Genomic DNA, 27,965 nt, shown 5'->3' with positions numbered 1-27,965 from the left:
AGCCTACTACAACCTCCACCTCCCTCAAGTAGCAATTGCAAATTTCTCTCGTTACAAAAACAAAATTTAAAATCAAGTAGTCAAGTTGGTTAAACAAATAAACTTACTTTTCACAGTTCTACAACCTACTGTCACTTCCCTCAAGTAGTAATTGCAAATTTCTCTCGTTACAAGAACAAAATTTAAAATTAAATAGTAACTGCGAGTTTCTCTCATTACAAAAATAAAATTTAAAAAAAGTGGTGCATTGCATAGATTTGCAGTAACATAACAAAGATAGAAGTGTTATTTCATGATCTAGACAAACACTACTAGTCTATTGTCATACAAGAAAAGTGCTAAAATACAAGAGCTTAAGGGGAGGGGGGTTTGAGTTTTTCTCCAATGGCACAAAAGATGAGAGATCCAGACATAGAACAACACTTGACTTCACCAATGGAGAATTGTATGGTAGCTATTCAACAGAATGCTATATGAATTTCAAAACCAGAATGCATCCATGTACAAAGCAGCAAATGGCCTTCTATCCACAAATATGACAAGCACCGGACGACAGAGGGTTTCTCTTCATTTTCTACTGCCTGTTGCGATTCTTGGTTTTCCTTTGACTTCACTTTCCTGCATAAAGCAGCATCAAAGGCACTATGTTCTTAGTTGCAGGTAGACAGGACGGTGGATAATTCTCAGAAAAACAAATATGTTGGAATTTTTAATTCAAAAATTTTAACAATTGTATACCGGTGGCAAGTGCAGGAAAATGTAGGACTTTGCAGTTGCTGGATTATGATTCTCTGCACCCTTGCTCCAATCATAGCAGACCTGTAAGCAAAGATAATGATGAAAGCTTTGTGAACAAATCCATACAGAGAATCAAAGCTTATTAGTGGACTATCAGATCATATCCCATTATTTATATCCAGCTCACAATACGCAAGAGGGAGAGAGGAGTGATGTACCGCGTATGCAAATATTGAGCCATCGTTGTTGAAAGAGCTGCAAGGAATAGGCTGACTGCAGCGTTGCATTGCCTAAACAAAATAATATACATTAACAAGATCAACACGCATAATGTCAAAGTTAAACAAGGATATTTTGTTTACACTAGAGCCAATCCCATAACTAGAATGAATGGAAGAAAATAATAATGTGAAGGATTTTTGTAGCCCTAGTGTTAAATACATTTACTCATGTTAAATATATAGAATTTTGTAAATACTTGTGTAGTTCTTTCATTCTTACAACAATATACACTTATGCTTTCCTTCTCTTTAAATTTAAACCTAGGGTACAAGTTTTTGGACTTGTGGTCTTGAATGTATATAATTTTGTAAAATACTCCGTGATTCCTTAAGTGACTCTTGGCCTTTAATGTAATTCAATGTATCTGCAGTTGGTGTGTATAAGTTTTTAGGTTACTGTGTCTCTCATTCTTTCAACATTTCAACATATACTTGTACTCTCCTTCATGAAATCTTTTGAAATTTTAAATTCATAAAAATTAACTGTTAAAAGCTGTCAAGATACCTTGAGCCTCTGTTTGCTGTCTTTATCCCAAAAGTTGAAGGCCCCATCAGATCCAGAAGTAGCAAAAGTCCCATGTATCTGTAATTGGGGAACATCAAACAACAAAGAAAGTAAGTCAAAAAGTCAAGTTCAAAAGTATAGGAACCTACAACATAAACTGTACTGTCTATATTTTGTGTTTGGTGTTTAAGCTAAGGAGGATAACACAATATTAGAAATACTACTAGTAGTGTACTTCAAGCCACTTGCATTAACACATACGTAACACCACATCTCCAGGATTATATATTACAGCAAAAAGTAAGATCTATTTTCCTCAACACAAGTACAAACTATGCATGCATAGCCTCCTAGCCAAAAAGTGAGCAAAAACTGAAAAACATCTTACAGGATGGAAATTCAGAGAGTTGACAGAGTAAATGTCATTGTTCTCTCTGTGGCATTTGAAAGTGAAGTTTTTACTTTGCTGTGCATCATCAATGTGGTGTACGCCTACCCTTCCTTCAATTGAGCCAACCTAAAGAAATTATGCAAAACATATTATCATAATGGACCAACTCAGAGAGACTTGTATGGGGAAGAAGATAGAAAATAACATTGCAGAAAATAAATGGTACACATCAACTTCAATATAGAATTAAACTAGTAGACTATAAAAATAAGTTATATGACTCACCAGGAAACCTTGTTGATCAGGGAAGGCAGCCAAACACCTTGTCTGGTACTTTAGAGGTGACATGATCCTCTTGAACTCAGTCTGTAATATTAGTATTTTGGAAGTCATTGTCTCCACAAAATAAATCATTAATTGGCAATGAAACATAAAGGAAGCTTTAAGCAAATTCAAATCAGTAAGCATTTTAGAAAAATCTTAGCAGCAGCTCAAGGAAAAAGTGGACATAATGTGAAAAACATGACAATCTCTATTGTAGCAACATTCCAAGACAAAGAAGTAAATCCATTAAAGGATGTTTCACAGTTAATTAATAATATAATTAATTATTGCACAAATAAGAAAATACCTGAGGATTTTGCAAATTAAAGACTATCAGATTTCTATCAGCAGTTCCAGCAACCATTAAAGGATGCTTCACAGTTAGCGCATAGCAGCGCTCGGGAAGCTGTTGGACGTGTGCTGGATTCTGTTGCCTAAGATCCCAATACCTGGAAAAGAAGATTACATCAATTGGATTACCACCCTTGAATCAAGCACTAAAAGCTTTCATTTTAGTATGTGACAATGAAAGGCATTTTCAACAAGATGAAAGGGTTAAATGCCGATGTAAGTATGTAACAATACACAAAAACTGGAAGACTCCAAATACAAGAACATATTATAAGACTAAATTATGCATATCATGCTTGAAGGAATACTGCAATATCCAATCAATTCATAAGATGCCAGGAAAGTTTAACTAAAGCAACAAAATCAGGAAAAGAGAAAGTTATTCAAGTGATTAGATAAAGATAATAGAAAAAATAAATAAATAATAAACTACAAGTCTGAAAGGACTACTTTGACAAGTTACAAACATAATTTACCCGAACATTGTTTTCTTTGGGTTAAAAATTTGTCACTTAATTCAAACATAACAATACATATGACAAAAAAACTGACTTTAGAACTGATCATGTCAATCCTTCAGCCCCTTCGAAGCCCTAGAAACATTTTGATCTAAAAGAGAAGGCTATTGCTTACCTCAGGGTTTTATCCCAGCTTCCTGTGACTAAGAGGCTCATCTCTGGAACCCAAGCAATTTCTTTCACAGGAGCATCATGCATGGCAACAGTTACAGGTTGACCACCAGCCAGTGGCCACATCTTTACTTGCTTGTCACAACCTCCAGAAAAGACAGTGGACCCATCATCCTTCCACGCAGAGCATAAAACCTTCCAAAATGTACATAAACTAGCAGTTAACCAAAAAGTCAAACTCCATGAAACAAAAATTCTAAGAGGACAATAGATTTGTTACCGGTTGGTCATGAGATATAGATGCCTTGGGGACTGTGGCGATATTGGTTCCACTTCGCATTACTTCCCAACAACGTACCTAAGGAATTTCATGCAAATTAGTCCTCACATCACCCTTTAGCACAGGGAATTACTGTACGTTTAGGGTCAAACAAGTACATCATTCATTAATAACTGACAAATTCCGCAAGTCACACATGAAAGCATTCCAGAGTAGGAATTATAGCTGACTTCATCGATGCATAATGAATTAAAATGAGTAGATAAACTTCTCATGTAAAGCCACTGAACAAAATATTCCAAACCTCTATTCTATCGGTCTATCCTACATCTCACATTCTCTAGATGATTGAATTTCACTAAATGTACCATCCCAATATTCTTGCTTAGCATCACTCAATGGTCAGACATAGTATCACCACATAGATTTGTTGGAAAATTTTTAATGAAGAAAACAAACTAACCTGATTATCCCATGAAGTAGCCACTAAGAAATTTGCCTTGGGGCTGAAACAGAGGCTTGATACTGAGTCACTGGGAGGTTGTGCGACCTTCATTTACCATAGCCAAAAGTAAGACAAATTTACAACAAAAAAACCTTATCAATCACAACAAATGACAGAAAAAACAATCATATAAACAGTTAATTAAATTCATATTCCATCAATTGATACCTCAGTAGACTTATTAGGATTTGGATTCGCCGCACTAGCCGCACCAAATGCCGACATTGAAGCTGATTATGAGCTGAAACAAGTTAATCATTTCGTAAATACAATATAAAATCTCAAACTGCATTTGCATCGATCGTGACATTAAAATGTACCAGAGAGAAGAGTTGCGCGTTGATTCCTTGAAGCGTGAAGACGACTGAGGATGTGAGGAGCGAGGGCGGAGGGCGTGAGGCCGTAGAGACGAGGGAGAAAGCAGTGTGACTGTGAGAGCCGAGAGATGAGGGCGGAACCCGGCGGAAGAGTCTGGAGAAGCCGAAAGTCGAAGACGGAGAGACGGGAGAGTGGAGAAACTGAGAAGCGGAGGGCTATTTTCTATTGAGTTTTGTTGGGCTATTTTGATATTTCAATTGGGCTTAATTTTAATTTGTTATGGGCTAGTGGGCCCAAAAAAGGTTAACAAACAGGCTTCTGAAACAATTGATGGGCCTACCCACTTTTATCTGGCAAATTATTGTGTGGACAATGGTCCACATAGCTATGTGGACCATGAACATAAGGTACATTATTTTTGTACTAAAGGTACATTATTTTATAGAACTATAAAATAAATAATGTACCTTCAGTACAAAAATAATGTACCCTAAAATAATGTACTTTATGTACAAAAATAATGTACGTTTAGTATATTAAAAATGTACTTTTTATTTATGGTCCACATAGTTGTGTGGACCATGATCCATACAATAATGATTGCTTTTATCTTTGCCCCAAAACCCACTTCTGTCCTTGAAATTACAAGTGGAAATAAGGTTGGCATTTAGGGTGTGTTTGGAAGCCTGAAAAATTATTTCAATAACTGTTTAATTTCCACCAAAGAATAATTTAATTTAATTTTTGGTCAAATTCAAGCCTCTTAATAACTGTTTGCGCTCTAGTCTCAATATGGGATTGGTGATTTGAATAGGTTTTAAAAATCATAAATGTAAACTAAAACTATTTGTATGGTTTTGATTAAGGTCCGATTTGTATAGTACACGGTTCAATTCGAACTAAATCATAGTCATTCTAACTATTCTATATTGTTAAATATCTTTTTGTGAGTTAATTTTTACATTACATGCCATCCCTTGTTGATTGGATGAAATGGGGGGAAAAGTGAGATATGCCTACTACCAATAATATATTGTCATGTTAGGATTAAAATTAAAAGTGTATATAGTATAATTCAAATAAAATTATTGATTGCAACAATCTCTCTCACTCACACACACATATGTGTGTGTGCACACGTGTGTGTTAAATGTTAATGAAGATAGTAGTTACAATAATTACATACACATAAATTCAAACTCTCAAATTTATATTTAAGCGAATTAAATCATTTTTACCTAAGTAAAAATCTATTCATATTAAATTCAAACCTCTCCACTCTCCTACCTTGATTTCTACTATTTCACTTATACAATTTCCAACTAATCATTTATAATGCATAAATCCACACACACACCTTAACACTACTACTATTAAGCACCAAAAATAATGCTCATAGAATAAATACATATTTTAATTTACGAAAAAATTTATAATCACTATCTCAAAATGCAATATCGATGAAACTTGCCTTGTGAGATATGGCAAAGAATTAATAGATATTTGACAATATAAAATTCTCAAATAAATTAGAAAACTATGTATACTCTCTTATCTTCTTGTGGGAAAGGGTAGGAATTAAAGAACGTTTCACAAATTTCTTGGAAGATTCTTGTATTGACTAATACGACCTATAATTGCCTCACATTTAAGCTAAATAGTTGACTAATAATAATTCATTTTTATATATAACAAAAATTATTAACCTAACTATTAATTTGTCCATTGTGGAACATAAACATAGTACGGATTATTATTTTATATGAAATTTAAGACATAAATATGATCGAAGTAGTTGCACACAAGTTAATTTATCAAAACCAACCAGAATGAAACATGAATTGCCCACAGTATTGCATGATTGGTTTGATAACAATAATATTTCTTGACTTAAAATGTTTGTCTTCCATTTCCCATTCGGTTTGTCAAAATTGTTACCAACTAAATACTTGAAATGAATTTTTCATTATCATGGTTGGAGTTGTTTAAAAGTAGTGATGGGTTTTGTCTCTTTTCAAGTCAAAAATTTATTTTCAAAATATTGAAAGTATTAAATATTATTCAAAATTTTTAAATGTTATATAGTTTCAGTAGTTATTCAAAAAGTGTGGTTGTCCAATGACGTGCTATAACATATTCTAAATTTGTATTGACTCTAACACCGACGATGATATGATTGATCAACAATTACATTGAAAGTTTGAACTTTATTTAATTTGTAATTGTTTTAATGGCAATGGTATTTCGAATATGGAATTCTATGGTAAGTTGCATGGAAACTACGAGGTTGGCCAGAGTTTGATTTTCCAAAACCTAATACAAGTAGGAATAACTAGAGTTATCGAGTTAAAAATACATATATATCTGATTTCTTTGCAATAATGTTCATATTGAAATGTTGGATTATAGGTTGATTAGGTCGGGTGAATAGGGAGCCTAAGTTAAGGGGACTGGTGATCGATGGACTTTGACAATGGAGTCACGGTCCACACAATAATTTGTCGTGCAATGATGTGGCGAGGCGCTCAAGATAACTACGGCTAATATTAGAATCAAATGCTTAGTTCCTATTACATTACATACATTGTTCTTAATTTGTAACACTAGATGTGGATCATATCATAATATTTGGTACACCTTTCATTTTCTTGTGGTTTTTCTGTATCATTTTTAAATCTATTGTATATTGTTTAATTTTGGAAGATAATTAATGGGAGTATCTCTCAGTGGACGACTTATAATTGATTGAGAGATTTAACCATTATTAGCTAGATCTGCTCTAGTCTTTATTTTCTAAAGTTTTGTTTTTGACTTTTCGCTATTCAAACTCTTTATAATATGGCATCACCATTACAATGTATCTGCCCCTATTCTTTAATAATAGTGACAAAACAAGTCAAATTCCACAATAAAAATGAATACTACTACTTTTGCATTCTAACTATTTTTGTTGTTTTAATGGATATACATAATTTAATATTTCAGACACACAATTCCCACAGTATACTCTAAAATAATTTTTGTGTGTGCATTCGTGTAATAGATTATGTGCATTTATGTTGATTCTCACGTTCTCACCTAAGGGGTGATTCTCACATTTACTATCCGCAAAAGTATGCACTGGTAAATTATGTTCCTTATACTAGCTACTAGTAAACGACATATGAGAAGTAAATTATACTCCACGTACTCACAATTATTTATTTATTATTTTTTTTGGTGTGGATAGGAGACAAATCAAACAAAATAATTGATGCTGTTTCTTTTTCCGATTTTACTATTTCTTTCTATTGAAATTCCACACAGTACTATTAGCTTCCACATCCATTATTATATTCATCCAACACTTCCACAAAATTTCATACCAAAAACCTTATCTGAGTCTCACAACAATTTCCTCCTAACTTCTCATTGCACTATCAATAATGCCACTAATATCAATAATTTTGTGTTTTGATCTTGGTCAGAATTATAGTACATACGTATAATGTGCAACCTAGAGAATGCATGCATGATGCACCCATGCATATAGTTTTGTTACCTCAGACTTTGCAAGCTCTAATTTTTATACACTGATAAACTGACGAGTTTTGATTTTTTACCACCTAATTGAGGGTTTCCAACTGAAAATACATGAATTTTGGACTATTTTTTGTGTTATTTGCAAAAGCACTTTACGATAAATATTACTGATACTAGTCAAAGCGGTCGAATAATATATTTGCTAATAGAAAATTCGGATCATAAAATAAACGTAAAATTTCATCCACCTTTAATATTTTCCTGTCGTGTAAATACTCAATATGTGGCGAAAATATGAGGAAAACAAGGAGGTGGGTATGTAGGAAGTGTTGACTCGACGAAATTAGGTGGTGCATGTGACGATCGATTCATGCATTGTGAGGCCGGGAGTTTCTATAATGCTACACATATATGCCTTGAGTTTTGATGGTTTCTACTTTCTAGTCTGTATATATATATTCTAGATTTCTAGATATAATTGGACCAAACTTAATTAGCTAGCTTTGAACTGACTACCTGTCGGCGGTCTGAGCTCCTCAACCAACCAACCTGGTTCAGCTCCGACATGGTGAGTAAAGCTTTGACGTTTGAACCGTTTATTTTCACACGATGAGTACGTAGTATATGTTGCCTCTGGGGACCCCACCAGAGAGAAAAACACCATGCACGTAATTTATACGACGTCTGACGTGTTTTGTCTGCATGTAAGACGAGAGACGACCAATTAAGTTTTTGAGTGGAAAATTAGAACACCCTCCCATCCTTTGCTGCTATAAATATGTCTCATCATATCGTTCCCTCATCATCCTATAGTAGCTCTGAACAGCAGCGCGCAGATAGAACCAAACCATTCATGATGATGGCTCAACTACACATGATGATTCTCAAGGAGCCCATGATGAGTAGTCCTCCCAGGTAATTCATCAGTAATTCATATTTTCGCCTAACCTCATAAATGTTTTTCTAACATGGTCGCTGCGTGCTGTTTTGCAGTTTCAAAGTGCACAAGGAAAGTTTTGGTACGTAAGATGTCATCACATTGAATATTTCTTCGGTTTTTAATTTGCATGTGAAAATTAAAAAATGTTGGCCTGGTCTCATCGTAGACTATTCGTAGTATGTAACTATAGTTGATTGAAGAAAAGTTTAGTTGATGATATTTTAAATATAATTGGACTGATTAAATTAAATGTGTGTTTCTATGTGCGGTTGCAGTGACTGCTTATCGCACGAAAGTAGCTCGGAATGCAAACCTGGAAAAGCTACGAACTAATTATCTATTTCCTGAGGTGTGTACTTTCTATATACATACATCAGTGATACATGTTTTTGTGTGTGTATATAAAGGGTAAAGAGGAAAACTCATAATCTCAATTTGAGAGTATGCAATATGTATGCACCGAATAAATTCGAGAGGTTAATCGCATTAGGAAGTTTATGTGCCACATACTCAACCGAAAGAGTGCTGACAAGAACTAAACCCGTGACCTTCACATACAATATACAATTATAATGTTTCATTCACTCGGCCGCTCTTTTCACAAATCATGTGTGTATATATTTAATAATAATCCAATCTGGAATTTATATTACATCATTGTTAATTGTATCTAATACAATTACACATGGTTGCACCCGAATATTGTAGTGCTTATAATACTTAGTACAACCTAAATAATTCGTTCTCAAATCAAACATGAATCTTTCGATTCCCATTTGGCTCACACTCAATAACTTAAAAAGAGAAATTCTCATTGCATGCTTTTTTTTGAGTAAGTTTTTTATGAACATATATAGTTGTATCTGGTACAAAAGGCACATATTATAGAAATCCAATAATGAAGTTGTTGCATGCAATATGTGTTGTGTAGATATGTGAACGGGAGCTTCAACACATAAACAAGTATCCAAATGCGAAGGTTATAAGGCTTGGGGTTGGAGACACAACAGAGCCCATACCTTCACCTGTAACTTTAAGCATGGCTACTGTAAGTTTTTTTTTTCTTGGGTTCTTTTTGAATTATACTAGTAAGATAACATTTCTAATAATAATATACATGATTATAGCCGATAGTGTAAACTTTACAATCCATTTTGCAGTATGCTCTTGGGCTTTCCACTCCTGAGGGGTATAGAGGATATGGGCTTGAACAGGGAAACAAGGTGAATATATTTTTCTACAAATAGTGTTACATATACTGAATTGAATACATATCTGTGTGTGTGTGTGTGTGTGAGAGAGAGATTCATAAGATTCTAAACCTTGTTCTTTGTAGGAATTAAGAAAAGCACTTGCAGAAACATTTTACAAAGACATGGGAATAAAAGATACAGAGGTATTTGTATCAGATGGTGCACAAGCTGACATTACTAGAATTCAGGTATTTTTCATCATTAAAAATTCATGGTTTTGCAGTTTCATGCTTAATTATTAAAGTTCAAAGTTCTGAGTTTCTCATGTTTCCACCCTACACAGCTGCTTCTGGGATCCGATGTGTCTGTTGCTGTCCAGGACCCGTCTTTTCCAGTAAGACTGCGTTCACTTCAATTCTTTAGTTTTTCTTCTCTCGGGTTTTCATTTCTGAAGATTGATGTTTTGAATACAGGCTTATATTGATTCGAGTGTAATCCTGGGCCAGAGTGGTGATCTCGAGGGCAATTCAGGGCGGTATCAGAATCTTGAATACATGAAATGCGACTCTCAGAATAACTTCTTCCCTGATCTGTCAAAAACACCGAGAACAGATGTTATCTTCTTCTGCTCCCCGAACAACCCCACAGGCCATGCGGCCACGAGGGAGCAGTTGCAGCAACTAGTGGACTTTGCCCGAGAAAATGGATCAATCATTGTTTATGATGCTGCCTATGCTGCTTACATTTCAGACTCGAGTCCCAAATCAATATACGAAATTCCCGGTGCCAGAAAGGTAAATAATAACCATGTTCGAATAATTGAAAGAAAGGAATACAGAAATCTTACCTGAAAACCGAAACCTTGTAGGTTGCCATAGAAGTTTCCTCGTTCTCCAAGTTTGCGGGCTTCACTGGTGTCCGTCTTGGCTGGAGCGTTGTGCCTGATGAGCTCACCTACGCTGATGGCTCTCCCGTTATAAACGATTTCAATCGTATTGTCTGCACCTGCTTCAATGGCGCTTCCAGTGTAGTTCAGGCTGGCGGGCTAACCTGTCTAAGCACAGAGGGATTCAAGGTTAGTTTCTTAAGAACAAAATCACATACCTTACATCAGAACACAACTCCTAAAGGATTCTTTATCTCGAAACTCTTTTCAGAAAGTGAAATCAGTGGTCGACTACTACAAGGAGAATGCAAATATTCTGGTCGAGACTTTCACTTCATTAGGATTGAATGTCTGTGGTGGTAGAAATGCGCCCTACGTTTGGGTACATTTTCCGGGTTCAAGGTCATGGGATGTGTTCAACGAGATTCTTGAAAAGACACACATACTTACAGTTCCTGGAACAGGTTTTGGCCCCGGTGGAGAAGAGTACATAAGAGTTTCTGCTTTTGGACACAGACAGAACATCATCGAAGCATCAAAAAGGCTCGAGGGCCTTCTATCATGATCAGCAATTCAGCAATCATTCTATCAAAGATCTCAGATTTATTTTGTTCACTATCATATTAAACTAAAGAATAAAAGTGTATCATGACTAATAGAATAAACTTTTAGTCGTAACAGAACACAAACTTCAACAACTCTCCCAACTCTACCTAGTTAGTAGTCCAAACCCCTTCATAGACTTAAACACGAGGAACAAACTTTTCATGTATGTATCATCATTTCGACGCCAACAACAAATGTCACCTTACAAGCCATTTAGAGAAAGATGGAAATGTAAAGACAGATAAATAAGCTGTTCAGTATATTTTATATATAGAGGATAAGTATTTGGGCTGCTTACCGATGAGAAAGTGACTTCAAAAAAAAAAAGGGCACATCTTATACATGCACACAGTGATACAGTTTGTATACAGTACTCTAAATAAAAACGAAAAATATGCACTCCTGCAGTGTGTGCAAGATTTAAAATTCAAACTGGCTATTACTTACGACTTCCCTAGCGGGGAAGGCAATCAGAAGAAAAGGAAACGCAAACTAGTTTCATAGCTTATTTACATATCAAGAATCTGACAGCTAACCAGCTCTGCTGATCCACCGCTCATCGTGGCAATAACTTTCCAAATATTTGCATCGGATTCTGACACTGGTTCGCAAAACTCTTGGGACAAGGTACTCAGAGAAGCTGAGGAGGTTGATGGAGAATGAACTGGTTGGTTTTGCCTATCAGCCTGCATGACCAGGATATTATGGTTTGTATCTTTAGTAATAACATGGAGCTTTCCAAGAAATCCGGCAAGTAGATATGGAGATTCTGAATCAGTATGGTCCCGAATGGGTACATCTCCTTCAATAGACTTCCAAGTATCATCTTGGTAATCATACACTTTTATCCTAGCACTGTCTAGTGAGCTAGAGGGGTCTAGTGCATACAATTCTCCATCAACAATAACACTCAATTTCGTTCCTGCTTGTTTAGCAGGCCAACCCTCTCCCATCCCCATTGGCATTTCAACCCATATATTTGTTTCGGGATCGTATACCTCCCCTCCAACATCAACAAAAAAAGGCCAGCAATACAAACTTTGAGGAACATATAGTTTCCCCCTATAAGACGTCATCCCAGTTGCAATAGGCTTGAGTAAATCGGCTAAAAAAGCAGTTGGTACCATCTGAGCTTTAGAAAATGGCATGCTTGGCACTTCAGTCCATTCACCAGTATGAGGATCAAAGACTTCTGCAGACTGGAGAGGGGTCAGTCCACCATGATCCCGAGTAACACCTCCAACTACATACAGCTTACCATTTAAGACACCGGTCTTGCTATAAGCTCTACCAATGGACATTGGACTGACTTCACTCCAAGCATTCAGCATTGGATCATAGCGCCAGACACATTTCATAGCTGAAGCTCTGCAAAATCCTCCCAAGACATAGAGATAGCCATCAACAGCTCCGATGGCACAGCCACAGAAAGGAATTTGATCAAGAGAATCTTTCCTTCCAAGCCAACCCCTTATGGCATCCGCAATGATGGTTGAACCCACCATGTTCCAAACTCGAAGACCAGAGAAGCCTCTTCTAGATCCATCTTCGGCGGAAACATTGGGCATTGGCGGCAACCTCTGCCATTTCCTGGAAAGCGGATCTAAGGCATACCACAAAAGATTATCACCATTAATCTTTGTCAGTATGTAGAGCCATTCTTCAGTTGTTCCAAGTTCTTTTCTTAATCTGTATAGTTCAGAACTCGTAATAGCATCTCTCCAGCTGCGTGATACTAGTTTTGCAACTAAGTACAAACTTCTTGGAACTCTTGCAAGAATCTGGATCGATATCTCATCGGGTAGGCTGGGTATCAACCGTGGGTTGTCTTCCCAGAGAAAGGGCGACATCCTTTGTCTTTTACACATTTCACCCTGTGAAACCTCATTGACTGCACTCGTACCTGACTTGTGATTATTTAAACTCAATACTCCGCCCATTTGTATTCCTTCTTTTAAGCTTTAACCCTGATAAAAGAAAAGGCACACCTCAATGAGTTATATTAAAATCTTCCCATACAATAGTGTTGCCAAAGAACATTCTGATCAGGATAACTGATAAAAATTTTATTTATGGAATGATAGAGCTTATCAATAGTTAGTCAAGCCAGACAAAATTTCAAAATGAAATCACCTAATAGAAGCACTGCAATTGAATATTTTCAAAAAATGAAGTACTCATACAAAATGCATGCCTGATGGGGGCAACCCAGCCAAGTTGGTCAGATTGTTAACTTGGTAACCACAAGATTACAAGTTCGGCTCCAAATGGGAGCCACCTATTAACTTTTTTGGTTTGAATCATTCGGGGCAAACTAGGTTGGTTTACTTCCTTATGATCCTTTGCAGGCTAAAATCACACGGAGATATTTACCCTTGGGTAAAAGCTGCGGTTTCCCTCATCACCCAAAAAAAAAATGCAATCATTATCTGATTCATTCAGCCTTGCCTTCTAAATAACAGGATAATCCCAAATTCAGAAAGGTAAAAACAACAAACGTTTTCCTTCCAATTTCCCCAGTTTCCACATATATGATTTTAGGACCGCTATATTCATACATGCATACATATACCAGTTCCACTGCATTTCCCCATCATGAACTGCAATTCCGCTGAAATTTCTACCTGATTAATGATCAAAATCACAAAATTCCCCGCTTTCCGCTATATTACCGTAAAATTCAAAGCCGAAATGAGAAATCCCCCAGTTTTTAACTCTAATTCAATCATCCTATCCCCAAAAGAAAAAACAAAAACAGAGATAATAATAAAGATAAATCGCTACCCCTCATCGTCTCGAACTACAAAAAACAAGAAAAAAAAAAAACGACAAAAAGACAAAGATAGAGATCATTACCCGGATAGATACGAAGAACCCGGTAGGAATTTTCAGAATCAGAGCTTATTCCGGGTATGGGTCCTGCCGGACTGGTGAAAGGAGAACAATCAGGAGGAGAAATCTAGGAGATATGTCAACATTTCCGGTTCTGTTACTACCAACGTGGTATGTCATGGCAGTAACTCCACTCACTACATTTGGAAAATGAAAGTTTTTTTTTTTTTCTTTTTACAAAAATCGTGTGAAAATTATTATTTATTTATTACAAATTATTTTTAATGTCACATTACCTTCAAAACTAAATAATTTATTCTTACAAAATTTACAAAAATTGTGTCTTATTACATTTTTTGTTAACAAAATAAATCGACGAACGGATATACCTAGTACAGTTTATATCTCCTGTATAGTTTAAGGGCTATCTCACTCAACCATAACTATGAGTAAAAAGTGTTTGTTTTTGTCATTAACTAAATTACAGAATATATTCCATCAAAAAAAAAATTACAGAGTTACTAATTTTCTCGTATTGTTCAGTTAATTTTAAATATAACCGTTACATATTAGTATATTACCATGCTTGGTAAGTAAGGAAAGTATAACCGAAGCTTGAAACAACGTAACATTTAATGAATAAAAATGTGACTAAAAATATATATATAATTAGAGGCTGGTTTGACTTCACATTGACCATATGGAATAATAAATAAAAAGAATATAAAATAAAATAAAATAAATTCAGAATATATAGGACAAATTCAGATTTGTTTGGACACGTACGCCACGTTTGGCGGATAATCCTCCATAGATGCCGACAATAAGTAAATTAATTAATTATACCTTATTCTAAATTAATCATATTTTAATAATAAATCGTCAATAATTAACTTGATTATACACTTTTTAAGTTGTCATACTGAGCCCCAAAAATGAATTGAGTGATTGGTTGATCTATTAACATGAGACAAATATATAATATAAATTTATTGAATTAAACCAACTTAATCAATAACAATAGAAAATTATATGTACACACACGGAAGTGTGTGACACACATACATTATGTATTACTTTTTATACTAGATTAATTATAAACGCTCATAACCTTTGCTCAATAGCTGTTGGATAAGATAAATCGTTAGTTGCCTCATCAATCTCTATGTTCTCATTCATAATTATAAACGTACATAACCTTTGCTCAATAGCTGCTGGATAAGACAAATCGTGAGTTACCCCATCAATCCCTATGGTTTCACTCATACCTATACATTTTGCGCGCAAGAGATCTTCATCCATCTTATCGACCAAGATTCCCAATGACCCTCTGATTCTTGTAGAGTTCGAATCATCACATTGCCGCTAAAACAAGAGTTGATTATAATTAAAAGAAGAGTGTTTTTCACACGTCATTTTTTTTTTAATGTAATAAAATGTGTTTTCATTTTATAGCATTTTTTGTTTCTAGAGAGTATTATTTGTTTTCAATTTGACGTCATCATCCATTGTCATAGATGATCTTATAAGATATTTTTGTGTAGTTGATAGACTTTGCGGTCTACATAATAATGCAATAAAAGGGGTAGCTGGCTAACAATTGGCACATTTATCCTCACCAGAAATTGCAATGAAATTTCTTGTATTGACTCTGCCTACAATTAAAGACTTATAATTTACGAATGGAATTTTTAGGTGGAGTATAATTTTTATATGAAAAGTTTGTATTAAATTATTGTTAACATTTAATCGATTGAGTGCATTATATAGAATTTTTCTAATGTTTATTCCATTTATGATTTATACCTTATTAAATAAAAGTGGAGTTATCTAGCGCCTTGTGTTCAATTGACACCTCTATGCCGTGGCTCTTATTGAGGGAAGGTCGCAATCAAACCCTGATAGTGTGGTATTGACGCTTTAGACTACAACTAATAAAAAAATATATATTAAACAAATACACTGTAATAGAGTCAATAGTATTAAAATAATAGAAATGAAATTTATCAAATACATATTTTTAAGTGATGAGTGCAAATTTTATTATTAGGAAAAAAAAGACTTGTAATTTGTGTGTACGCTTATGGTCTCCTACGTGAGTTGTTAGATCATCCATGTTCACATCACATGACACGTGCACGCCCAGACAATTATCACCATTTGCCAATACCATATATAAATTTAAAACGTAAGCGTTTGAAACCTCGTAACACGTTTGAAATAACTTTGTTTTTTCTATGTTTTTATTTATGAAAAAATTTGTAATTCTGAAGTTGTTTATATTTAACCAGCTAAATCGAGAATGTCAAATAACTTTCACATAAAAATTTAAAAATTAGTGATTATTAAGTCAATTACTCAACCAACTCGATTAAAATTTGCCTCCAAAGTCCAAACATATGGTAGCAATATGTCATCACTTAAATTGATGCAGGAGTTAGTTATATTATAATTCTAAAACTGACTTATAATGCTTACTTTCTAATGTGTAAAAATATCATGAGAGACAGGATTAGCATTGCTCACTACGCACAAGAAACCCCTTACACTGTAGTTAGTGAGACTCAATCCCTAGTCTATTCTCATAAATTTTATCTTTATGACCAGTTGAGTTGTCTATGTGGACGAATCAGACCATTACTGGTAGTATAAGTCGTATGCCATATTTATTTATTTATTTTAAAGTCCATTGTATACAAAAATATGGGCCGGCAGGGAAAAATGTTCGTATTAGGTGAAGTTGCCGGCCCAGGTAATCATTTTGGTCGAAATAAGTTCTAAAGTGGGCTTTGTGGCCCATAGTGGATTACCAATTAGCGCAATTAGCAGATACATTGAACGGCGATCGTCGAATGAAACTGCAGTAGAATTAAAATGATACTTTAGTTTTACTATAATGAAACTAGTATGTGTGAAAAATGAAACTATAAAATATAGCATATTATTGTTCAATAAAATTGTAGTATAATTAAAAATATAATTTTGTATTACTATAATGAAACTAGTATGCATTGAAAATGAAACTAAAATCCAGAGTCATACAATAACATATATTGTCAAATGACCTGATGAAGTGCAGTTAGAAGAATACTTCAACATTATTATAATTAAACTAATGTATGTGAAAAATAAAATAAAAAAATATAGCTCAAGCAATAATGTATATTATCAAAAGAAACTATAGTAGAATTAAAATGATATTTTAGCATTGCTATAATAAAATTAATGTGGAGGAAAAATGGAACTAAAAAACATAGCAATATTGTCAAATGAAATTGATGTGTAATTAAAATGACACATATTTTATAGTCGATGATGCTACATAGACCACACAATAAAATTTACCCGTGATTAGCGGAGAAAGTCAAATGTTTAAACAATCAAGGATAATGAGTTAAATTGGCCTCCTAAGTCAAATGAATAGTACAATTTAGTCCCCTAAATAATATGCAATGATGATTAATAAAAGTCAAAGGCAAACGCTATTACATGTTGAATTATTGCTACTGAAAGAACTAGTTTTTTTTTCCATGATCAATTGTAAGTTGCTGCTAAGCCCGATCTTGTCTCTTGTCATAATACTAATAGTTCTTAACATCTTAACATAACAATAATACTTATAATATTTAATCCGGCATAGGTATCATGCTAGTTGATGGATTTAATTACCCGGGGGATCCCGAATCATTAAATCCAATGAATAAAGAAGGCTCTGAATGAAAGCACCAATGATGGATTTAATTACCCGGGGTATCCCGAATCATTAAATCCAATGAATAAAGAAGGCTACCGAATGATGATTCGATAGAAAAGACAATTAATAATTGTCGCGGAGACAATTCTTGTATTGATATAGTATAGTGCTGTAAGAAGATTACAAGGGGATTTGAGATATAATTGAACATAAAAAAGATGTTTTGTCAGGGAATTAGACATGATCTTGTAATAACTGCACAGGGCTATTTTATACAGATAAAATCTCAACCTCCCAAGCTAAACTCGTGATGGGCCACGAGACGAAGTCAATGCCTATACAATGGGCCATAAGACTAAGTCAAGGCCCATTATTATGGACCCAGAGACGAGCTCTGGGTTCGAGACTCTTCTTGGGCTGCTCGAGTTATACACTTCCGAACCCCGGGTCTCTATTATATTGGACCACTTCTAATATCTCCATCACTAGTAACCAAAATATTACGGAGTACAAATTTATATAAAATTGACTAAACAATTAAATAATACAAAATTGACCTGTGACAATAAAGTAATAAACGAGGGGCCATATTCATAATTTTCTAGTAAAAATAGTTTAAAATAAGTAATACAATCACTTACCAACTAATCTCAACTTTCAACATTCCATCGTGGAAGAAGATTTAATACGGAGTATAATTAAAAAAATATAAAAAGAGAGAGAGAGAGAGAGAGAGAAAAGAGTTATAAAACTGACCAACTCCAATATAAATAGCACATTACATGATGACCTCCATATTTACTAAATTTTACCATGCGAGTAAACATGTTTTATGTTTTCTATTATCCAATCCTCCAGTATAATTTTTCATAAAATTTAAAATATTCTCTGATTAGTAAATTGATATTTAGATTTTTATTCAAAAGTATTATAAATTTTCTTATAAGTAACAAACGTTTTTATGCCTGATTAGTATTATATTTTCACGAATTAAACACGAATTCATGATATTGTCTCACACAAAATTTTGACTTACAATGTCTTAATCAAAACAACATACTTTAGTCACATATTATGTATTGTGTTTACATATAGCATCTTATGTTTTTATAATTGTAAAATTAATTTTGAGTTCGATATGGATCATGTATGTAGAGTTGATCTTTTTATTTTTTTGAGTATAATTATATTAACAATTTGTTGATTAATTGTCACAAACTAATGGGTTATGTCTCTTTATGTGAGTTGGAACTTAGATGATACCTTCCCGAGTTACTTAACTAGCCCAAGCCACATAGGCGTTGACCGTCAGATTTGCCTAACCAATTTGGTCACCTTTTTCCGAACAAATTGCACAGTATTTGCTTCAAAAGAAATAAAACGTTGACTTGCTAGATTCATTGAACCTGGACGCAATATTCTGAAAGGGTTTTTTTTTTTTTTTTTTTTTGATTGCTTGGTCTTGAGATTTATGTTTTTGAAACTCATAATCACATTTTTTGGGACACGATAAATACATGCAACATCTATTCAAAGACCTATATTATATAAATTTCATTCATGTTTAATAACTCATAAGTCACACCTATAAAAAAATATAAATTGAACTAAAAAAATTATGTACGAAGGGTTTAAAGTCGACTAAGAGGATATATACATCTCTTTGTTTCTTTTTTTTGTTTTGTTTTGTTTTGTTTTTTTTTTTTCATTTTCCTTTAATTTTTTAGTGAGTGACTAACGTAACAATTTAAATTTTTTGGATTCGAAGTAGTCCATGCATGTATTGGGATGAAAAACAATTTTTTATACTATATTGGGAGTGTTTGAAAGGGTAGATAACAAATTCATTAATTTTTAGTTGATTTATTTGACATTTCGTCAGATCCCTAAAAAAAAAATAGTAATATTTATTAAATAGTGAATTGCATTAACGCCTTAACGGATTGAGAGCAAAATACAGAAATTTTAAATTCTGAAAATAGTATTTTTGGGGAATCCTTAACTTCCTCCCGGAAGGGCAATTATATTGCAAACTCTTTCAACTCTTCAACCAATAATTTTCTATTTAATATACAATATGTATATATATAATATTAATATAATAATTGTTTACAACAATGATAAGATTGCTCTGCAAGCCGTTACGTCGTTAGGACACAGTTTATTTATTTTTTATTTTTTTAAGTTTAGAAAATTTGGCATTGTACATTTATAAATACTCAGTGAAGTTCTAAAAAATAACTATTATATGGCTTTGTGGAATAAGCTAAGTTGCCTAAGTATCATATGGTTTGAAGCCTTTGCACGATTTGTTTAGACTTTGTTGGAAACGTTTGATCAAGGTGGTTTTTTTTAGTTGTTGGACTTTTTCTTTCTAGTATGTTGGCGAACACGGATAAATGAAGTGTCCCATTAAGAGCGATGGTCAACTAATGTAGTCATGCTAATTTAGTAACTACAATATTTACAAGTTAAAAACTCAACTGTATTGATCTAATTGGAGATAACCTTCATATCTATTTCACTTTGCTTATATTTTCATTTAATTTAATACAGGATAGCTTATTAGCTTCAATGTACGTTCTTATCATCTGCACGTCATCATGTTCATCATCGCTCTGATCTGCCTATTCATCTCCATTTTAGGGCAGCATTGACATTCGTATCAGTTATGCTGCGCTCCGTACGTAGTGTTCATCTCTATCTGTTAGGGCTCATGTTCATCATCATTAATCTATTATCACCCATGTTTGCTAACAGTTCGATGGTTATAAAAACTCCCTCTTATCTAAACACTGAAGCTCCCTAGCTTTTTATATTCTCAGTCTTCCATTTTATTTATATATCACAAAATTAATGAAAGATATATGAATATCAGTTACATCAGACATGACCGTAATATTGTTAAGTCAACCCCTTATGGATAGCCACAATATTAACATTAATTAGCTGATCTATTTCCTTTAATCATTGCTGATTCTTTAAGCCAAATTGGCAGCTGTCAGCATATTTTTAATCCAGTTTTTGGGTCATATATATTCATTGTGTACTTTGCTGTTGATACCATCTACATTCATTCCTGTTCCCTACGTATTATGATCGATTTGTATACTGTATACATACATACACCCACAGTTGACTTTTGAAATTTTAAAGATTACATGACAATTCGGGACAATTGGTAATAAGTTAATCGTTTTAGTAACGTCAAGATCGATGGACAATTAATGCAATTACAAGGTCGAGTAAAGATACTAGGTGTTGTACTAAATCAACAGTCTTTATGTACAGTATTTCCGAGTATCCTTACCCAACGTTATAGTTGCATTAATCAATTGATGTACCAAGTTAACCTACTTTCTGCTAAGTTGACCTACTTTAGGTACAGAAATTTGGTAATCATAAGGTTCTATGTTTGACTGAACGAAAGCAGTCTATTTTTTATTTTATTAGTTTGAGCCCTAAATTATGGATAATCCAAACTTGTTTACCTGGTCTACCCTTTAGCTGACTAGGATCACAAAACAAAATTTACTCAATGTACACCTCTATATAACTCTAATCATCAAAAAAAAGTCAGAGGAATTGGGGTTATTAAAATAAGGTTGAAGGAAGAGTACGTGCAGAAAAGCTTATATATAAGCAAGCAGATAGCTTAATTAGCTTCTCAATTCATTAGCGTGAATTAGGGTTTTATATATCCTTTTTATTCTGCGGTGACGATGAGTAAGCGCGTGGCGGATGAGGCGGTGGCCGCCGCCGTAGAGTCGGGCCACATTACCAGGGAGCCCTCGTCGCGGCGGCTGTCGGAGGCGGCGTTGCCGTACATTCACAAGGTGGAGAAGCCACCGAAGCAGGGCTGGTTGGAGGAGCTGAAATGGACTGTGAAGGAGACGTTCTTCCACGACGAGCCTCTGCGGCATTTTAAGGATCAACCTAGGTCGAGGAAATTCATGCTCGCATTGCAGGCTGTTTGCCCCATATTTGACTGGGGAAGATCCTACAACCTTTCTAAGTTCAAAGGTGACCTCATTTCTGGCCTCACCATTGCCAGCCTTTGCATTCCACAGGTAAGTGGCATACATAATATATAAACATAAATGTGCAATTCAACAATCAGCTTACTCTTTTAGTTTTCAAACATTAGTTTAGGCTTTTAGTTGAGAAGAAACACATGCTTCAATTTAATCATCATGTCTTTAATTAATTGACTCAAATTAAGAATTTGAACTTGAAAAAACAGTCTAACCAACTTGGCTGAGTTTGTCCTGACTTTTAATAGAGGATAGAACTTGATTGGTTGGTTGCTTTCTTTGCCATGCAGGATATTGGTTATTCTGGACTAGCGAATCTGGATCCTCAGTATGGGCTTTGTACGTCCATTTTTTTTTTTTTTTCACTTTTATTTATATTTTTGGATTGTGGGAAATGAAGTTTACAGGTATGTATTTTATACACATACAGATAGCAGCTTTGTTCCACCGTTGATCTATGCATTTATGGGCAGTTCGAGGGATATTGCAATAGGTCCAGTGGCCGTGGTGTCTTTGTTGCTGGGAAGTCTTCTCCGAGATGAAATCGATCCTGAGCTTCATAAATGGGAGTATCATCGCCTCGCCTTCACCGCCACTTTCTTCGCCGGCGTCACTCAGTTTGTGCTTGGTTTTTTCAGGTACTCTCAGCTCGGTTCAACTATCAGTTTAGGCTTTTCTGAAAGTATATATGTATATACCCAATTAAGCAGCAAGAACAAATTTGGCATTCCTTTTCAGATTAGGGTTCTTGATTGATTTCTTGTCGCATGCTGCTATTGTGGGCTTTATGGCTGGGGCGGCCATAACCATCGCCCTGCAACAGCTCAAGGGTCTTCTTGGCATCAAGAAATTCACTAAGAAAACTGATATTATATCTGTCATGCATTCAGTCTGGGGTTCAGTACATCATGGGGTAAGAAAAGATTCAATCTTAATTAATTTCTCTACCGAACATGTTCTATATATTTAGACCTAATTACCTTTCTTTCTGGGTGAACAGTGGAACTGGCAGACTATACTAATAGGAGTCTCTTTCTTGGCTTTCCTTCTCACCGCCAAATACGTAGTAAGAATCTTTATTTCATGCTAGCTTCTAGAATCTAAATTCTTTTAATGTATCTGTCTATTCATCCTCGTTGTGTATGTTGCATATGTACTGGATATGATCTGATCTCTCCGGATGTTCTATCTTTTACATTTAGTAAAAGAATAGTTTTGACCCTGATAGGGCTTTATATATACCTAACTCTTTAGTCCATTCAATCCGGCCCGGCCTTACCAACCTCCCGAGCAGAAAGGATGGCCACTAGGGACCGGTTGTGCGCTTCCCGATCATCCCGTCAGAGTGATCAAGAAGACTACTACCATGTCGGGTTAAGCCACTTCCCGATCTCCTGGACAACTACTTGTAGAGCCCGGCCCTTTCAACTCACTGTCTAAATCGTGTCCCATCTATCTTTTCTTTTAGATCAAAACACTTGGAATCACCTCCCTGACTGACTAACACGCACCCACCATGTGTAGTAGATCTCGCCTACACATTTATTCGTAGAGGAGGGGACTTCTAGAAAAATATTCCAACTACCCAGACCTGCCCGAACTTGTCTCGTACTTCTAGGTCAATGAAGATAGACATATTATCAAACCACATAAATCTAGTATTCTTTGTTTTTTTTTTTTTTTTGTCTTCTTAATCTCAACCATCCTGTTAAACTAAGTGTTCTTGTTCGCCCTGGTCGCAGGGAAAGAAGAACAAGAAGTACTTCTGGGTGCCTGCAATTGCGCCATTGATATCCGTTGTGATCTCAACCTTCTTCGTCTTCATCACCCACGCTGACAAGCACGGCGTCCAGATCGTGAACCATATAAAGAAAGGCATTAATCCGGCATCTGCAGACCAGATTTACTTCTCCGGGGAATACCTCACCAAAGGAATCAGAATTGGTGTTGTCGCCGGCATGATAGCCTTAACTGTAAGCCGCCGTAATTATCAACCTTAACTTCTTGATCATGTGGAGCTTATGTTGATGTTAGGAGTTTGTGGGATGATGATTTGCAGGAAGCAGCGGCGATCGGAAGAACATTTGCAGCCATGAAGGATTATCAACTTGATGGGAACAAGGAAATGATAGCATTAGGGTCAATGAACATTGTAGGCTCCATGACATCCTGCTATGTAGCTACCGGTAGGTGCTGTTTTTAATAAAATCACTAGGTGCTCATCGGTGTCCAATGTACCTAGCCTCTAGGTCGCGGTTAATCGCTAACTTTTTAAAATTTTGTTTAAAATTTTTTATGTTTTTAAAACTAATAATTATAAACTATTTAATACTATTAATACTAAAATATCAAATATTAACCTAAAAAACATAAGTTAAGTGAAACAACCTATTTTTATTAAAAAAAAAAAAAAAAAAAAGCTAATCAACTTACTAGACAGCCTAGCTGGCCGAAGCCTTCAGCACCTAAGTGACTTAGACGATCAGCTATTAAATCACCAATTAGGGTGATATGCTAGGTGGCGGCCTAGCAAACCTAAGCCGTCAGCACCTAGCTGGTCAGCCGCTAGACCATCAATTAGGGTGATATGCTAGGTGACGATCTAGTAAGCCTTAGCAGTCAGCACCTAGATGGCCTAGTCGGTCCATGGCTAGACCACCAATTAGAGTAATATGCTAGGTAGCTGGCTAGTGTTTGGCGCCTGATTAATCGGTAGGGGGATCTTGGGACAGTGCATCTAGTAAGGAAGAGAATCTAAAAATATAAATTTTTTTTGTATAAATAATTGATGTATGTGCGGTGTGACGATGGATGCAGGATCGTTCTCGCGGTCGGCGGTGAACTACATGGCCGGGTGCCACACGACGGTGTCCAATATTGTGATGTCATGCGTCGTCATGCTGACACTGCTACTCATCACTCCGCTGTTCAAATACACCCCCAATGCTATTCTGGCTTCCATCATCATATCTGCAGTTGTGGGGCTTGTTGACATTGATGCCATGATCCTCCTATGGAAGATTGATAAATTTGATTTCATTACCTCCATGGGAGCTTTCTTCGGTGTTGTTTTCCACTCCGTTGAGATTGGCCTCCTCATTGCTGTAAGCACTTTTCACTCTTTTCATTCAATCTATTTTTGGTGACGAGAAACACTTGCAGTCAAAATAGACGTGCATTGTGTAAACTATAATAAAATAGGAAGTAATCAACTTAAGTTGTCTATAACTAATCTTACTCAAACCAAGAAGATCAATAGGCGATTAAGGTTGAGAGGTGAAGTTGTAACTGGTGTGGTTATCAAGTTAAGAGTAACAAACTTGGCAAATTATACCATGGACCAGGTCTACTACCTTGCATTGTAGACGCTGGTCCAAAAATAACCTTCAAATTCTGTATGCAAATTATGGTTGTGTGAGTGCAGGTGGCAATTTCCTTTGCAAAGATTCTGCTTCAAGTGACAAGGCCACGAATTGCTGTGTTGGGGAAGATACCCAGAAGTGCAATTTACAGGAATGTGCTGCAATATCCAGATGCAACAAAGGTCCCTGGAATTCTCATTCTCAGAGTTGATTCTGCAATCTACTTCTCCAACTGCAACTATGTCAGGGACAGGTAATTAATTTACTTTTGAGTTACAACTGAGTTTTGTAGATCCCAAATTAATTGGCACTGCTATGGCTAAGAACTCTACTGAATGAATTGAAGTCCCAAATTAAATTTTGCAGAGCACTGTTATGGCTGTCTGATGAAGAAGATAAGCAGAAAGAAATCAATGGCACAAAGATCCAGCTGCTGATAATTGATTTGTCGCGTAAGTTCTGTCCACTTTCCTTCTTGGCCCGGCCCGTTTAACAAAAAGACTAAGCTGATAGTGAGACTGAAACCGATTTTCTTGCAGCTGTTATTGATATAGACACCGGTGGCATTCACGCCGTTGAAGACCTACACAAATCTCTTGAGAAGAGACATGTTCAGGTAAAACATTAAACACACAAAAACCTGACACTGAGGTTTTCATCAAACATGGCATTGTGACAGAAGAAACTCACATGTTTTTTGGTTGTCGAACAGCTTATTCTGGCAAATCCAGGGCATAAGGTGATGGACAAACTTCACACCTCTGGTCTTGCAAATGTGATTGGAGAAGACAAGATTTTCCTCACGGTTGCAGACGCGGTCACCGCGCTTGCCCCGAAAATGGAGCCTTGAGAAAACAACAGACAATATCACAAATGTTTGCTTTTTTTTTTTTTTTTTTTTTTTTTTCAAATTATTAATGAGGAAATTGTATGTATACATGATCTTGCTTGTAATGCTTTATTGACATTTGTTTTTGTGTTTTGTTCTGATCTTGGGTGTAACTTATACTGGTCTATTGTAAGAATGCAGTGTTATAGTACAAAAAATACAGTGTTATGGTCTGGGCCCCTGGCATTGGACTGTTTCTCCAATATCCTATTGGCAACAATCTTAATTGAGTTGTAATTCTTGTTGGGCTATAATGTATTTAGAGCTGTGAAAAAGGAAAGAAGGAAAGAACAAATATGAAACCAGCAATCATGTCCCCATCCATAATCATTCAGACTCAAAACCTGCAGGCATATGACACCAATTTAATACCCTGTTTTCTCCCTTACGACAATAATTCCAGCTAATACCAGACAAACACCACCTACTAAATATACCACTATACTACTATGATCAAACATCACAAACACAATTCTCCAACCCTGTCTCAAAACACCACCACCAATGCTGCTGCCACCGCGGTCAAGGTGGCGGCAATGGATCCCGCCGGTGCCATTGCAGAAGACGGTGGCAATGCCTGAGCTGGCCCGGGTGCTACCTGACTAGATCCTATAGGTGCGACTGCAATTGAGCTTGGAGGTTGCGGTAATGGCGATGGAGCTACAAGAAAACCATGTGTCACCAACAATTTTAAGCAAACACTTCAAGGAAATGTACATTTACCAACCCAAAAAGTTGTAAACTTGTTTGGTAAAATAGTTAGCTTATTAGTCAATTTTGGCTTATTTGACCACTATTAACTTAATTAAACAATCTATTTGATAGAACTATTGCTCTAAAATGCTAGAATTAAAAAAGCTACATTAGTAAAACTCACTAACCCAATTAGCTATCAACAATTAGTAAAACTCACTCACCCAATCACAGCCTAACAGCTATTTAACAAACCCCACTTAAATTTTGGAGATTTTTTTTGGGACCAATTTGATTTGAAGTAAAACGGAAAATTTTCTATATTTCTAAAGAATTAAAGTAAATGAAATATTTGTCCATACAAGAAAATTATCCTTTTATCCTATTATTCTTTTTTCCTAGAATTGAAGTAGTAAACCAAAAGCTCAGTTATCTTTCAGCTTCTTGAAATCTATCTAGAAATATGAAAAATCAATGTCATAAAGTGATACAGTTGGTTTGGTCCCACCCCCCACATGCAGGTCACATTTATGACTTACAGAATTTCAGCTTATACTTTATATAATTTAATATTTGAAGGTGTCAGTAAATTCCGCAAAGGATAAAAAAATATACATTAACCTTATTATCAATAATTAATTATCCATAATAAACTAACAACTTTCATCTTTCATACTTTTTAATATATAAATATATAAATTTATATAATAATTCTAAACTTACTATAATACTCCTTAGAAACTTAAATCATAAATAACTTCTCCCACACTTTATCAACTAAATCAACACAGCAAATAGAACACATAATTATCAATAATTCCAAAAAAAAAAAGTAATTAAATATTTTCATTTTTTTGTTTTGCGGAAAAAGGAAGTTATAGAACAGATCTGAGAGACGGAGACGTACCGGGAGAAGAAATGCTGCCGATGTTCACTGTAAATTGTTGAAAAGTAAAGAAAAAAGTTTTAAAAATTAGTTAAAAAAAAAAAAC

At 35.1% G+C, this 27,965-nt stretch overlaps 4 protein-coding genes and 1 long non-coding RNA gene across 6 annotated transcripts; 2 read left to right on the top strand and 3 right to left on the bottom strand.

The window, feature by feature from the left end:
* Positions 1 to 188: 188 nt before the first annotated feature.
* Positions 189 to 4,509, bottom strand: LOC116028639 (protein RAE1). 2 transcript variants are annotated; one of them, XM_031270414.1, is made up of 12 exons: positions 4,325 to 4,509; positions 4,173 to 4,245; positions 3,963 to 4,049; positions 3,500 to 3,577; positions 3,224 to 3,414; positions 2,547 to 2,688; positions 2,201 to 2,281; positions 1,913 to 2,041; positions 1,525 to 1,602; positions 957 to 1,028; positions 739 to 819; positions 189 to 618 (listed from the first exon to the last, which is right to left on the bottom strand). In XM_031270414.1, the coding sequence occupies exons 2-12, from the start codon at positions 4,227 to 4,229 to the stop codon at positions 568 to 570; spliced, it is 1,047 nt and encodes a 348-aa protein (XP_031126274.1). In that variant the 5' UTR covers positions 4,230 to 4,245; positions 4,325 to 4,509; the 3' UTR covers positions 189 to 567. The 2 variants fall into 2 exon arrangements, with proteins under 2 accessions (XP_031126274.1, XP_031126275.1); XM_031270415.1 differs by having other exon boundaries at positions 4,173 to 4,234.
* A 4,167-nt stretch (positions 4,510 to 8,676) lies between these two features.
* On the top strand, positions 8,677 to 11,764 carry LOC116029270 (aminotransferase ALD1, chloroplastic). The gene is made up of 10 exons (XM_031271193.1): positions 8,677 to 8,759; positions 8,838 to 8,863; positions 9,060 to 9,133; positions 9,716 to 9,832; positions 9,945 to 10,007; positions 10,121 to 10,225; positions 10,321 to 10,371; positions 10,451 to 10,771; positions 10,846 to 11,052; positions 11,135 to 11,764. Exons 1-10 carry the CDS (start codon positions 8,698 to 8,700, stop codon positions 11,426 to 11,428), a joined length of 1,320 nt encoding a protein of 439 aa, XP_031127053.1. The 5' UTR covers positions 8,677 to 8,697; the 3' UTR covers positions 11,429 to 11,764.
* Positions 11,765 to 11,782: 18 nt separating this feature from the next.
* On the bottom strand, positions 11,783 to 14,469 carry LOC116029269 (F-box/kelch-repeat protein At1g22040-like). The gene is made up of 2 exons (XM_031271191.1): positions 14,326 to 14,469; positions 11,783 to 13,436 (listed from the first exon to the last, which is right to left on the bottom strand). Exon 2 carries the CDS (start codon positions 13,407 to 13,409, stop codon positions 11,979 to 11,981), a length of 1,431 nt encoding a protein of 476 aa, XP_031127051.1. The 5' UTR covers positions 13,410 to 13,436; positions 14,326 to 14,469; the 3' UTR covers positions 11,783 to 11,978.
* A 7,212-nt stretch (positions 14,470 to 21,681) lies between these two features.
* Positions 21,682 to 26,241, top strand: LOC116029268 (sulfate transporter 1.2-like). The gene is made up of 12 exons (XM_031271190.1): positions 21,682 to 22,065; positions 22,320 to 22,368; positions 22,460 to 22,667; positions 22,768 to 22,942; positions 23,030 to 23,095; positions 23,772 to 24,002; positions 24,089 to 24,215; positions 24,847 to 25,133; positions 25,454 to 25,644; positions 25,758 to 25,843; positions 25,931 to 26,007; positions 26,104 to 26,241. The coding sequence occupies exons 1-12, from the start codon at positions 21,718 to 21,720 to the stop codon at positions 26,239 to 26,241; spliced, it is 1,983 nt and encodes a 660-aa protein (XP_031127050.1). The 5' UTR covers positions 21,682 to 21,717.
* LOC116029272 lies at positions 25,867 to 27,925 on the bottom strand. The gene is made up of 3 exons (XR_004100297.1): positions 27,881 to 27,925; positions 26,082 to 26,940; positions 25,867 to 25,986 (listed from the first exon to the last, which is right to left on the bottom strand). It is a non-coding gene; the product is annotated as an uncharacterized LOC116029272 (long non-coding RNA).
* Between the last annotated feature and the right edge of the window lie 40 nt (positions 27,926 to 27,965).

Source organism: Ipomoea triloba, chromosome 9, assembly GCF_003576645.1.
Source record: "Ipomoea triloba cultivar NCNSP0323 chromosome 9, ASM357664v1".
Classification (NCBI taxonomy): Eukaryota; Viridiplantae; Streptophyta; class Magnoliopsida; order Solanales; family Convolvulaceae; genus Ipomoea; species Ipomoea triloba.
This window is presented reverse-complemented; position numbering and strand designations above follow the sequence as displayed.

Bases quoted from the DNA above. Each gene is read 5' to 3' on its own strand.
- LOC116028639 (XM_031270414.1), bottom strand. From the start codon at position 4,229: ATGTCGGCATTTGGTGCGGCTAGTGCGGCGAATCCAAATCCTAATAAG. The intron at 3,415-3,499 runs GTAACAAATCTA...ACATTTTGGAAG, and splicing joins CTATATCTCATGACCAACCG to GTTTTATGCTCTGCGTGGAA. The intron at 1,029-1,524 runs GTATCTTGACAG...TATTTTGTTTAG, and splicing joins ACAGCAAACAGAGGCTCAAG to GCAATGCAACGCTGCAGTCA.
- LOC116029270 (XM_031271193.1), top strand. From the start codon at position 8,698: ATGATGATGGCTCAACTACACATGATGATTCTCAAGGAGCCCATGATG. The intron at 10,372-10,450 runs GTAAGACTGCGT...TTTTGAATACAG, and splicing joins TCCAGGACCCGTCTTTTCCA to GCTTATATTGATTCGAGTGT. The intron at 10,772-10,845 runs GTAAATAATAAC...GAAACCTTGTAG, and splicing joins AAATTCCCGGTGCCAGAAAG to GTTGCCATAGAAGTTTCCTC.
- LOC116029269 (XM_031271191.1), bottom strand. From the start codon at position 13,409: ATGGGCGGAGTATTGAGTTTAAATAATCACAAGTCAGGTACGAGTGCA.
- LOC116029268 (XM_031271190.1), top strand. From the start codon at position 21,718: ATGAGTAAGCGCGTGGCGGATGAGGCGGTGGCCGCCGCCGTAGAGTCG. The intron at 22,066-22,319 runs GTAAGTGGCATA...TTTGCCATGCAG, and splicing joins CCAGCCTTTGCATTCCACAG to GATATTGGTTATTCTGGACT. The intron at 24,216-24,846 runs GTAGGTGCTGTT...CGATGGATGCAG, and splicing joins ATCCTGCTATGTAGCTACCG to GATCGTTCTCGCGGTCGGCG.